General features: G+C 42.9%; 1 protein-coding gene across 1 annotated transcript; it reads right to left on the reverse strand.

The window, feature by feature from the left end:
* Window positions 1-257: 257 nt before the first annotated feature.
* On the reverse strand, window positions 258-10,672 carry LOC133885097 (transcription factor bHLH68-like). Its single transcript, XM_062324734.1, has 9 exons — window positions 10,150-10,672; window positions 9,471-9,816; window positions 8,629-8,706; window positions 8,304-8,369; window positions 7,939-8,004; window positions 7,362-7,412; window positions 1,402-1,452; window positions 1,252-1,314; window positions 258-876 (listed from the first exon to the last, which is right to left on the reverse strand). The coding sequence occupies exons 1-9, from the start codon at window positions 10,446-10,448 to the stop codon at window positions 733-735; spliced, it is 1,164 nt and encodes a 387-aa protein (XP_062180718.1). The 5' UTR covers window positions 10,449-10,672; the 3' UTR covers window positions 258-732.
* Window positions 10,673-11,444: the final 772 nt, after the last annotated feature.

Here is an 11,444-nt window from a genome sequence, read left to right on the forward strand (position 1 = left end):
GATCTGTTTTTTTTTTCAAGCGTGGGTTGTATGATATGCTACACGGCCCAAGGATGGACTCGTGATGGATCCATTCCAATCCTAGAACCAGACAATGTCTGGAGCTAGGTTCCGATTGTCCATTTACTGTCACATTTCTCAAACCAAACACCCTGACGGATATGAAGTTGAAGTTCCATTTTAAAAGCCAAAATTTTTCTTCAAAATGAATTTTATAGCAATTATTTAAGAGAAAAAAATTTCAGAAACTAGTGAACTGATAGAAATTTACTTGTCATATACATATGTGATATGAACTTTCCTACGTACACCAGCCGCGCGTAAATTACGAAACTACACCACTGCATGCACATGCTCCCGATCAACTCGTACATATTCATGCACACAGTAGTACGAGTGAAGTTCACTACCTTGCTAGATTTTACATATACATGATCCAAGCCATAAATTTGCAAGGGACCAGAGAAGAACTAGATCTCCTTCTTCCTGAAGCCCTCTTTGCAGATACAGACGAAGCTTTCGCCCCCAAAAGGTTATACTACTTGCATAGCATCAAGAGCAATCAGCCTTACAGGTGGCTTCTTCCTTACCAGAATGACTGCTCATGATGTTATGTTCTCCAACACCCATTCACCCTTGTGTTTCTTAGAGAGCTCTGTAGCCTCATGAACATATACTTGCAAGAAACAGCTCGCCTTCTAGGCCATGCATGCGTCAATGGTGGTGAATGCTTTAGCGGAGGATCCCACCGAGTGGTGCCGGTGCCGGGGCCCAGTAGTCAGCGGCGTTGTCACCTCCGAAGTGCGACGTGCAGGACACCGGAACGAGGCACAGGCCCCGGCTCCTCAAGTCCTTCTTGGCCTCGTCATTCACGCCCTATATGAGTACCAAAGTGCATAAGACATTTAGACCCAAAAACTGTGTTTATATATACATCTGTTCAAATTACTACCATAACTGTAAATGCCAAGGATCGACCACTGTGGAAGTATATTTGTCAACCTTTTCTCAGTCAGCAGTTCAAGATTTTGATTAAACTACTCGAGTGCATGCAACTCAATACTTAACATACAAAGTAAATATTCATTTCCCATACACAACTAGGTGCAAGTATTGGATGTTGCATGCTGTTGAAAAGTGTTAGTATATAATTTGGTTTATTTTTAGTAAATAGTATAGCACCACCCTATGTACATGTGTATGCATATGGTTGAAAATGACTTTGAAGCGAAGCAAAGTGTGCATATATACCTGCTGCTCCTCAGGCTGGCCTGCAGGCTGCTGTGCTCCAGTGTTGTTATTATGGTTTAGCAGCTGCCCAAGGAACCAGACACAAAAGATATATAAAAAGTGGTTTAAGCAGGGCTGTAAAGCATGTGCAACAATAGGTTTCTACATTACCTGGCCGGGGTATTCTGGGAAGAGCCCAGGGTTCCTTTCTCCCATTGGTCCCTATAAATGAAAAAGAAAGCACTGTGTCACATGTCAACGTTGCACGTACAAGCGTGCGAAAAGAAAGCTGGAGAGAATAATCTCTCAGATGGGATAAATATGATTGAACCCATGAGCTGTACTGGCCCATGGCTGTCTCAGATGACATAAGGTCAGCTAAAATAAAAGCTGGTTAGCTTGTGCAAGCTAAAATAAGCTGGCTATGGTCGTATAACCCCAGGTCAGCTAAAATGTATGTGTTTCAAAAGTGTAGTTACTTGGGTTAGATAGATGTTGAATATATCATTTCTTACAAGGTCATTCTTGTCTCAACATATATCTGGAACTTAAAACCCAGCAATATAACTCTTGCTTGCAGTTTGTAATTTTTGCACTACAGGGATTGGGAACCAGGTAAGTGTGCAAGACCAAACACGCTGTATCCATATTTTAGTCTTCTTTTAAAGAAAATCAAATTACCAGTACTGAATATCAACACCTTTAAATCTTCGTAATTTTGTGAAAATTTGCTTGCATTCATATTAACAAAGAGGATTGTTTTTCTTTCAGAACCTCCCTATAACTAGGATCGTCCCAGGCAAAATGGGTCCCCCATAGGTTAGGTGCTGGGCTCGCCAGGAAAATGCCAGGCCGTCACTAAAGATCCCGATCCTGGTAGTACGTGGGCGATGATCGAATTCCATGCTTCATCAGTGAGACTAATGAGAAAAATTAATGAATTGAAATCCAACTATATATAGTGGTGCGGCATGCTCGATCTATATGATAAATTGAATAATGAGGAAAAAGTAAACCTTCCACTGGCGCAATTTTCTCATAATTATACTGATGTACCAAATTAAGGGGTTGTATTTTTCTCAAATGTGCAACAGCTAGTGCAATATAATTATTAATTTTTTAGTGATTAATGAATTATTATACTAGATTGAAACAATTGGTAACATACTGACGTGCCAAGTGGGTTTCAAATTAATAACTACAAAAGGATTCGGGACACATACCCCCAGATTCAGTTGATTGTACTTTTGTAATTGGAATTAATGAAATATAAAGCGCACCATCTATATCTGTGCTGGTGTGAATTTGGAATTCAAACTTGAGTCCTCAAACTTATACATTAGTGTAAATTGACCACCTAATTAACTGTCGTAAGAATGTTTTAGGACTTACTATAGGCTGCAATTGATATGTTGGAGAACCAAAGGTACATGACTCAAGGCCATGAAGAACCTCGGATGCTGAATGTTGAAAACATTGTAGGATACGTTGTTTTAAATTTCAATTACATAAATTTCCTTTGGCCTATCGATAGTATTATGGTGAATACTTCAGTTAGATATGTAAGCTTATAAAGAAATTGTTTATACCTTATACTAAAATGTGAAGGTATGATATCAAAATATTATACCCGTCATAAGATTTTAAATAACCAGAAAATCAAGATCCTAAATAAAAATAAAATTACCTTTGTGACATGATCAGCACTATAATTAGTAATTACAATTGGATAAAAACTTTTTACTTTCAAAAATATTATTTAACATAGTTGTCGATGCTTGGTGAACCGTTAATCTTACGAACTTAAAGAAAAAGTAGGGGATACTTCGAGTAGACAAATAACATAACACATAGAGGTATTTTTATATATATTTAGGTCTCCTTTAAGATAATAGCCCTACATCCTATTTGTGTTTGTATTATTCTATGAGACTGTTACAAGGGGATGTGTGGCTAGCCTAGATAGATCAAAATCTAGTCGGATGACTCCCTTGCGAGTAGTCGGGGGAGATGCTAATACAAATCTAAAACTACAGAAGGCTTGGAGGGTTAGAGCTTCCGCAGGATTCAATGGTGTGTGATGGCTTGTGTCGAATTGTAAGCACTTGAGTCTACTTTTCCTCCACATGGTCCCCGGGCTCTGTATATATATGGGATCATCGTACGGCCACTGGAGTCCTTCCTTTCCATTCTTGGAGATAAACTTCCCTTTTTACGATATATCCTAGGTATCTGTGGACAGTTTTCATTCATCCAAGGATCCCCTTCCTGGAGTTGAAGATATGCTCCGAGAAAGACGAAAAATCCTGAGGTGTCCGGATAGAGTAGTTACACTACTCATCATCAAGCCCCCCACCGATACATGAAATGAGGCTTCGACAGATCAATAAACTTAGTCCAACCAAGGAAGACATCTCGATAGGCTGCCTCTCCGAGTGATAACTCGGGCTTCCAGGAAGGATGTACATCTATCCGGGTTCCTGGTAATCATCGGGCCATGTAGTTGGGATATTAGGCCTTCTCCGGGTAGCTCCATGAGCCTCCGGGTAGGGACCTCGTCTGAGTAGGAAATCAGGGTCAACCGATAAGCATCGTCCCAACTTCTTGGGATCTAGAGAAGGTTGGGGAAAATCTACCTCTCTATCTGGTGGGTTTTTCAAAAGTTGAACCGTCGCGGTGGATATATCACGTGGTGGTGAAATAATATTTCCTCCTTTTCTGGTAAAAGATCACGATGACATTTAGAAACTGAGCACATTTGTCAGTGTAGTGCACTAGCTCTCTTGGTATTTCATACCAATAGCCCCCACATGCGCCGAAGGAGATCCCAAACCAAAAATGTGATGGGACCCTGGTACAGAAGGCCATAGCTCCGAGTAGTACTCGAAACCGATGCGATGGTTAGTCGAAGAATCGTTGAGTTTCCTTAGGCTTCCTTCTATTACCTGTGCTTGAGAATATAAACTTATTCTTTTGTTAGTAAAAAAATGTAAATAAAAATGGTAGGACTTCTTGGGAACTCGATACCAAGGAGATACCGACAACCTAACATGCTTAGTTCCACTCGCTTCCTCCTCCAGCTAGGGTTGGATGATTTCGTCACTAATCGATGAGCTTAATTAGGTTAGCCCTAGGCATGGCATGAGTGGGAGGCATTGTAGCCCTTGGTCACTCGAGGACGCGATAAAGAACCTTTTCACGTCCTGCGAGGTCGTAACTTAGAACATCGTCTCCACACGAAGGAAGTCACTTTGGCACATGCACAATATGTTATCGTTAGCTCTTGGTATATAGTATTCATCCAGCCCCGACTGGTTATCTAGGAAGAAAACTCAGATAGATAGCCAAAGATAATAAGATAAAAAACTATCGATTAGCCATTATGAATTAGTCTGCCAGGGTAAGAGAAAAGCATTGAATGCTCATACTTCCCCTTTGGTCATAGAAACTCTTGTTTCCTGAAGTCGATTCCCATTGACCTTGTTCGGGCTTATCCGGGTGCGCGCGATAGTTAGAGGTATCCAGATTGCGGCTTACCACCAGTGCACCCATCTTACGGGTGCCAGATGTTGAGTTAGGGAAGACAAAAAAGAACACAATAAGATTCAAGTGACCTTACAAGAAATATGAACATTTACTAGTGTAAACTTACTCTTGGTACTTACACATAAAACTTTTAGAGTTGATCGATGTTCCAAGAATTATTGAAGACACATCCATCCTCCATTGCTAAGAGACCTAGGGCCAGCAAACTCGACCACCGTGTAGAGACCCTCCCATTTCGAGGATAGCTTGTTCCTGTTACGATGGCTCTGAACAAGTCATAGAACTAGATTCCTAGCTTGGAGGGCTCGTGGTCGGACGTCTTAGTTGTAGTAGCTCCAGAGGGATTTGATATTTGGTTGATCATATCAACACTTGAGTCATTTCTTGGTAGAGATACCAATGGAGACAAAAAGGAACTTGGAGCCCCTGAGCGCTACCAGAAAAGGGCCCCAGAATATCCATATCCCAAGTCACGAAAGGCCAGGACAAGAGGATCATCTATAGAGCTTGTGCGGGTTGATGGACGTGTCTGCTGTGAAACTGGCACTTGACAAATCTTTTTACCATCTCGCTCGCATCATGGAGAACCATAGGTTAGTAGCAACCTTGTCTAAAAGCCTTTCCGACCATGGTTCGGAAGGAAGCGTGAGCTTGACACACCTCTTCATGGATTTCCTTGAGTAGTTCACTACATTGCTTCCAAGAGATACACCTAATGAGCACTCCATGGGCACCTCTGCGATAGAGGATGCTGTCCACCAGGGTATACATCCTAGATCGATGGGAAATCTATTCGGATAGTGCATCGTCTTCAGGCACAACTCGATCTTAAAGGTACATGCAGATATGATCCATCTATGAAACTTCACTTTTGAGCTGAGCCACGAGTTCCCCTGCAACTCCTTTTGAAGTGTCAATCCCTGGCGAGCCCCCGAGCTGGTTATAGGTCTCGTAGATGATTTCACAGACAACTTCGAGAGTTTCTCTATGAAAATCCCGATTTATCCAGCAGATCGTGAGGATGCTAGGCGGGCAAGACTATCGACGATGTAATTATCCTTCCTTGGGATATATTTGACCTCAAGTCCGACGAATTTCTTTTCCAGCTTCCCCACCTCCACGATATTCGCTCAATTTTTGCTTCGTCGGTGAGCATATGAACCAGAAGTGATAATACTTATCATTGTCAGTTTGTATTGGCTCAATTATTGCTCTGTCGGTGAGCTTTTGAACCGGCAGTGATAGTTATTATTACTGCCGATTCGTAATATGAACAGACAGTGATATATCACTACTGGTTCTAGCTACGAACTGACAGTGTTATTAGCTATCACTACTGCTTCTTAAGGGTTCACGGTTAAATTTGTCAGCTTAGCTTATGGACCGTCGGTGATACCTTATCACTACCGGTTATTTCCGAACTAACAGTGAAAGGAAGGGGGGGGGGGGGCAGAGATGATGACCCTTTATGTAGTATTGATTGTAGCACTTTCCATTGCACACCAAGCCATATGTTTTCCATTGTACGTCCAAAAACATATCCATTTTGTCAAAGACAAAACCAACATGACAAAACAAATGTCTAGTTGAAAATCAAACTAGATATCGTAGTTAGTTCCTTAACTATAGATTAAGAGAATCCAACCCACTTCCAAGGTAATCCATATAAGATTAGAAGTGGTTGATCTACAGAAAAAATACAAAAAATATTCATGCCTGCTTTTATAGCGGGGGCCATACATATATTAATTTCTCGTACAGAGAGTTTACATATTAAATCAGTAGCTATATAGAAAGTGAAGAAGTTCAACTATAGAAATAATTACCGAAGCATATATTATTTTCAAATGAAGTAACTCCAAATTCAACATTATTGAGAAATAGAAAACTGATTGTTGATATATACGTAGTAAGTTACTAAGAGTACCTTTTGTACAAATTTTAATCAATGTACAAGGTTCAAGTCACTCCGAGAAAAAAATAAAAAATCTATCTTAGTTACATTTTGTGTAGAAATACAAAAAGGATTGCATGTTCCTTTGTTATATGCTTATATTTCATTATTATCTAGGACCTCAGAACTTCCATTACACGCACTCAGTGCACTGAGCTGCATATACTTATCTAGAAGTTAATAGTGCCAAATGCTCAATCCTAATTTATTTCCACCAGATACATATTTGCAGAACTTCTTATGATTATGGTTATTTGTTAACAAAAGTCACTTTTTGTTCCCTTACCTCAAAACCATAAAGAGCCTTGAAGATTTAAAGCCGTTTTTCACAAAGTTTACCAAAAGATTCAGTATCCTACGAACAATAAGCTTTGGTAAAAGGTTTCTTTATACCTTTGACAAAAGTATTTTTGGGGCAACCTTTGATAAAAGTTTTGCCAAGGCATTGCCCTACTACCTAGAAAGTTAAGGGTGGCTAACGCATTTCACGACACCATGCACGTGCACGTGGATAGGCATATTGTTAACCTCGCACGTAAGGACTACATGAGAGAGGGAGAGGAGAGAGAGAGAGTGAGAGAAAGAGAGAGAGAGAGAGAGAGAGAGAGAGAGAGATGTGCATGCAACTTACATTTTGCATGGAGGCCCCATTGCCGTGGCCCATGTAAGGGTAGCTGAGAGCCTGGTACAGAAGAAGAAAACCACTGGTCATGCGTCAGGAAACGAGAGATACAGAGAGCATAGAGCTCGGTCCATGAAACACAAGACGCTACAAGACAGTCACCCACACCGGCACCCATCCAATCTCGCTGCTGCTGCTGCAGCTGCGCGCGCGCTCATGCATACACAGCGCCAAACTTTAACAGCGTGCTCTTGTACCTGTCCCCACCCCAATGCATATTCTCCTTTTGTTTCCCGCGCGCAGCCTAGCTTTTCCCTATCTCCCATGCGGTAACACCTGCTGCTAGTACTGCCACTGGCGTGTGGGGACACATCGTTGTGGGCATCACTTTCTAGTGACAGTAGAGGCTGGAAATATTACTGTGCTGCAGCTAGAGGAACTGGTGGTGCTAGAACTGACGTGTGGGGCTACATTCTCTGTTCACCCATACTTCTGTTCTGAAGGTCCTATGACCATGACTCATGAACTTTTTCCCTCTCAACACACAGAGCACACGATGAGAGAGAGAGAGAGAGAGAGATTGGACCTCAATTTGACCCAGGAGGAATCTGATATAACCAATAGTCTCTTGCAGTACAGATGCCGTGTCAGTCTGTAAAAAGAGGGCACGTGTGTCAGGGAAATGCTTTAGTTGGACACAACCCCTCGAGTGAAGGGAGCAAAACAAAGCAAATGCATGGCAACAACTATAGACAACTGCAACAGTATTGAGAGCGGATATATATGCAGAGGATAGGACACGCATGCAGATTTAGCTGATCTATCTTTCTCAGGTCATCGTCGCAATGCAACAAGTTGGAGCTGCCTATACATATAATTATTCAATGCATGTTGTGTGCTACTTGGATCTGAAAAGATCAAGGAGGTTGAGCAGAGTTTCAGTTATTTAACCTTGCCGAATGGGGAAACGATCTGGTGAAGTGCAGTTATTCTATCCCCCAGCCTCTCCTTCCTCACCTGCAACAAAGCATATATTACAGCCAAAAGTATATATACTAGTTATTATGATGCATGTAATTCATAACTATGCTAAGAAATCCCAATCACGTATCAATTTCACTGTGTTCTTGGTGCACGAATTTCCAGAGTGGGGAGAGAGAGAGAGAGAGAGAGAGAGAGAGAGAGAGAGAGAGAACTAAGATGCACATAAATATGACATATCACAAGAGAAAAGACAGGGTTTGGGTTATAGAAAGCAGTGAGATGAGGAAGAAACCTTTAGAGTAGATTGTGCTGAAGAGGAGGCCTGAACCCTAGCCTTCTTGATAGCTGAACCAGTTACAGTGCTGTTGCACTAGAGAAAGACAAACAAGCAAAGCATGAATAATCATGATCCCATTTCAGCCTGTCCCAAGAAAGAACATTCTCCCTAAAGTGAATGCGACTGTACCTCTAAACACTGGCAAATTATGTACCACCATATAAAAACAATAGGAGAAGAAATGTGGTAACAAAAAGAGCTAGCCCTTTCAATGAGTGCACTGCATACCCAACACTCTTACCAAGAGATCATGAAACAGCGTGCTATGCAAATACTACATCAGCTTGTTTGACTAAAGTTGATTTCCATATGACATGAAAACATGTACTACTAGCTTGCATCTTTTCATGAAACGAAGAAGAATACTGCTAGCTTTGTTTCATTATGGAAGACAGAATGCACCATTACCAAGAGATCTTATTGACAGTACACAGCCTCATCCTAGAGGGTTATTCATGAGACAACATGATCATGATATATCTTTCCATCAAACAAAGTAAGAGGAATGGAGTGCCTTTTGGAACAAAGCTTTCCCCGAGGGAAATCGAGATGAAACATAGCCTAAGATAGCATTTTGGAGGAACCAAGGGATGCATACCGTGTCGTCGCAGCTTAAATATGCATCTAACTATATGTGTTCCATAGTTCAATTTAGATGAGTCAAGCTAAGATTTTTTTTTTATGCACAAAGGAAGCAATCCAAGAACTAACATGAAAAAAAGGTAAGTTGGAAAGAACAAAGAAAACCCAAAGACAAGCAACATCTTATCCAGCTGATCTCAACTCATCCATCTCACCTCGGATGAGTTATCGGAATGGTGATGGCTCCTCAGCTCCGGTGGCGCGCTGTTCGAGAAGTTGAGCATGTTGCTGCCGAGGCTGGTGGTGATGCATGACCTAGGAGAGGAGGCCAGGAGCATCTGGCTCAGCTGAGACTTGGCCCCTCCTGCCGGCATCTCATGGTCACCAGCGAGGTGGCTCCCATAAAAGTTGTAAGCAGCTTGAGGCATCCTAGAGCTCTCCTCCTTCATGCCGACCATGCATGCACTTGCAGATGCAATCTGATCCCCCCAGTTCTCTAGTCCCTTTGACAGGAGAGCTGTAGTGGCGCTGAATCTCTCATGATCTCCAACTAACCCCCCTCTGCACATGTAGTTAAACAAGGTGCACGCAGATGTACACAAATGCATGAGTCCATGGAGACAAGAACAAGTGCAAGTTACTAGTAAGATTAACATGCATAAGATGATTAGCGAAAGGAAAAAAGCTGCGTAAAGCTTGATCTACTATAGGACACAAAGTGGGTTAACCACTTTATTCCTTCTCCTAAAGCTACAGTTAAGCATATGAAACTAAAGTTTACATAGATTAAAGAGGTTCATTATTGTGGATCTCTTCCATGAATGGATCATACTGATTTAGAGAGAGAGAGAGAGAGAGAGAGAGAGAGAGAGAGAGAGAGAGAGAGGTGTTTACAGAAGCAACTGGCTCCATGATTCTGGCAAGTGGTTCTCCTGGCCGCCACCGTCGTGCAGATTTGGAAGAGAACCAGTGCTGTTCATCTGAACTAGGCCTGAAGATGTGTGGGGAAACTGCTGGGAAAAGAGCACCGATGGAGAAGACAAGGAGGGCAGGTTAGGCGAGGCCTCTTGATCCTCATGGCAAGGCTTCAAGCTGCTCATGATATTGCTGCTGCTGGTCGTATTGCTGCCTCCGCCAGTACCGCTCCAGATCATCTGCTGAACCAGGGAAGTCTGGAATTCTCCTCTGTTCATCACTGCTAGCTAGTGAGAGAAAGAGGAGAGAGAGAGATGAGTTCTTGCTGCAACAAATGCTCTTCCTTGCCAGGCTCTCGCTCCTTGCAGTACTATCTGTGTGGAAATCTCTCAGGTCAATCTTAAAGGGGCCGGTGCTTCATATTTCTTGAGAGATGGGGCATATCTTCTTGGGAGAGGAGAGAACAACAACAACAATAATAACAAACTGGAAAAGAGTAGAGGAGAGACACTACTACATAATATTTCATAAGTAGCGCTTTATCAATGCCGGATGTACAAAAATCATCACTGAAAATATATCAGTGCTGATTCTTAATCTCCCGCGCCCCAAAAATGACTGGCACGTTAGAACAGGCACTGATAACTGACTATCAGTGCCGGTTCCAGTCGCAACCGGCACGGAAGGTATCAAACCCGAATTTTTACTTGAATCGCGTTTTGGCTTGCCCATCGTGTCCGTTTGGCTCTGGCCTTGTCTCTTCCTCACGCGTCCTCCACCACAAAAGATAGCCTCTCTCTACTCTAGCAGACACGCTTCTCAGTAGCCTCTCTCTCTACTCTAGCCAGATCCGGCCCCTCCCATCTGTCTCCGGCTCGCCGCCGAAGATGTGCAGGTGGAGGGATCCGCCTCTTCTATAGCAGTAGTATATATCTAGTTTTCATTGCATCTAGCATGAAGTTTCTCGAGCTCGGTTCGCTTGATTCGCTGGACGAACCACGAGGTCGCCGGAGCAGCTGGCTGTCGTTCGCGTAGGCCATCGTCTCGGTGTTCCTCAAGGCATGGATAAAGGCGTTGGGCTCAGCGCTACAGAGTGACGGGCTCCTTCGGGACGCGTCGCGCTCAGTCGGGCGGCTGCGGCGCCTGGAATCGATGTCTCTACGGAGCAACAGGTCTGGCCATGGCATGAAGCTCGGTGCCGGTCGAGACGCCGCGGGGCTGGTCATGTCCCGCCGCTCATCCAGCCGCGCCCTCGGTCGCGTTGTGCCTCATGG

Source organism: Phragmites australis, chromosome 11 (genome assembly GCF_958298935.1).
Source record: "Phragmites australis chromosome 11, lpPhrAust1.1, whole genome shotgun sequence".
NCBI classification, from domain to species: domain Eukaryota; kingdom Viridiplantae; phylum Streptophyta; class Magnoliopsida; order Poales; family Poaceae; genus Phragmites; species Phragmites australis.

Bases quoted from the DNA above. Each gene is read 5' to 3' on its own strand.
- LOC133885097 (XM_062324734.1), bottom strand. From the start codon at position 10,448: ATGAACAGAGGAGAATTCCAGACTTCCCTGGTTCAGCAGATGATCTGG. The intron at 8,707-9,470 runs GTGAGATGGATG...GTCTTTCTCTAG, and splicing joins ATTCCGATAACTCATCCGAG to TGCAACAGCACTGTAACTGG. The intron at 1,453-7,361 runs GTAAGTTGCATG...TTTCATTTATAG, and splicing joins ATGGGGCCTCCATGCAAAAT to GGACCAATGGGAGAAAGGAA.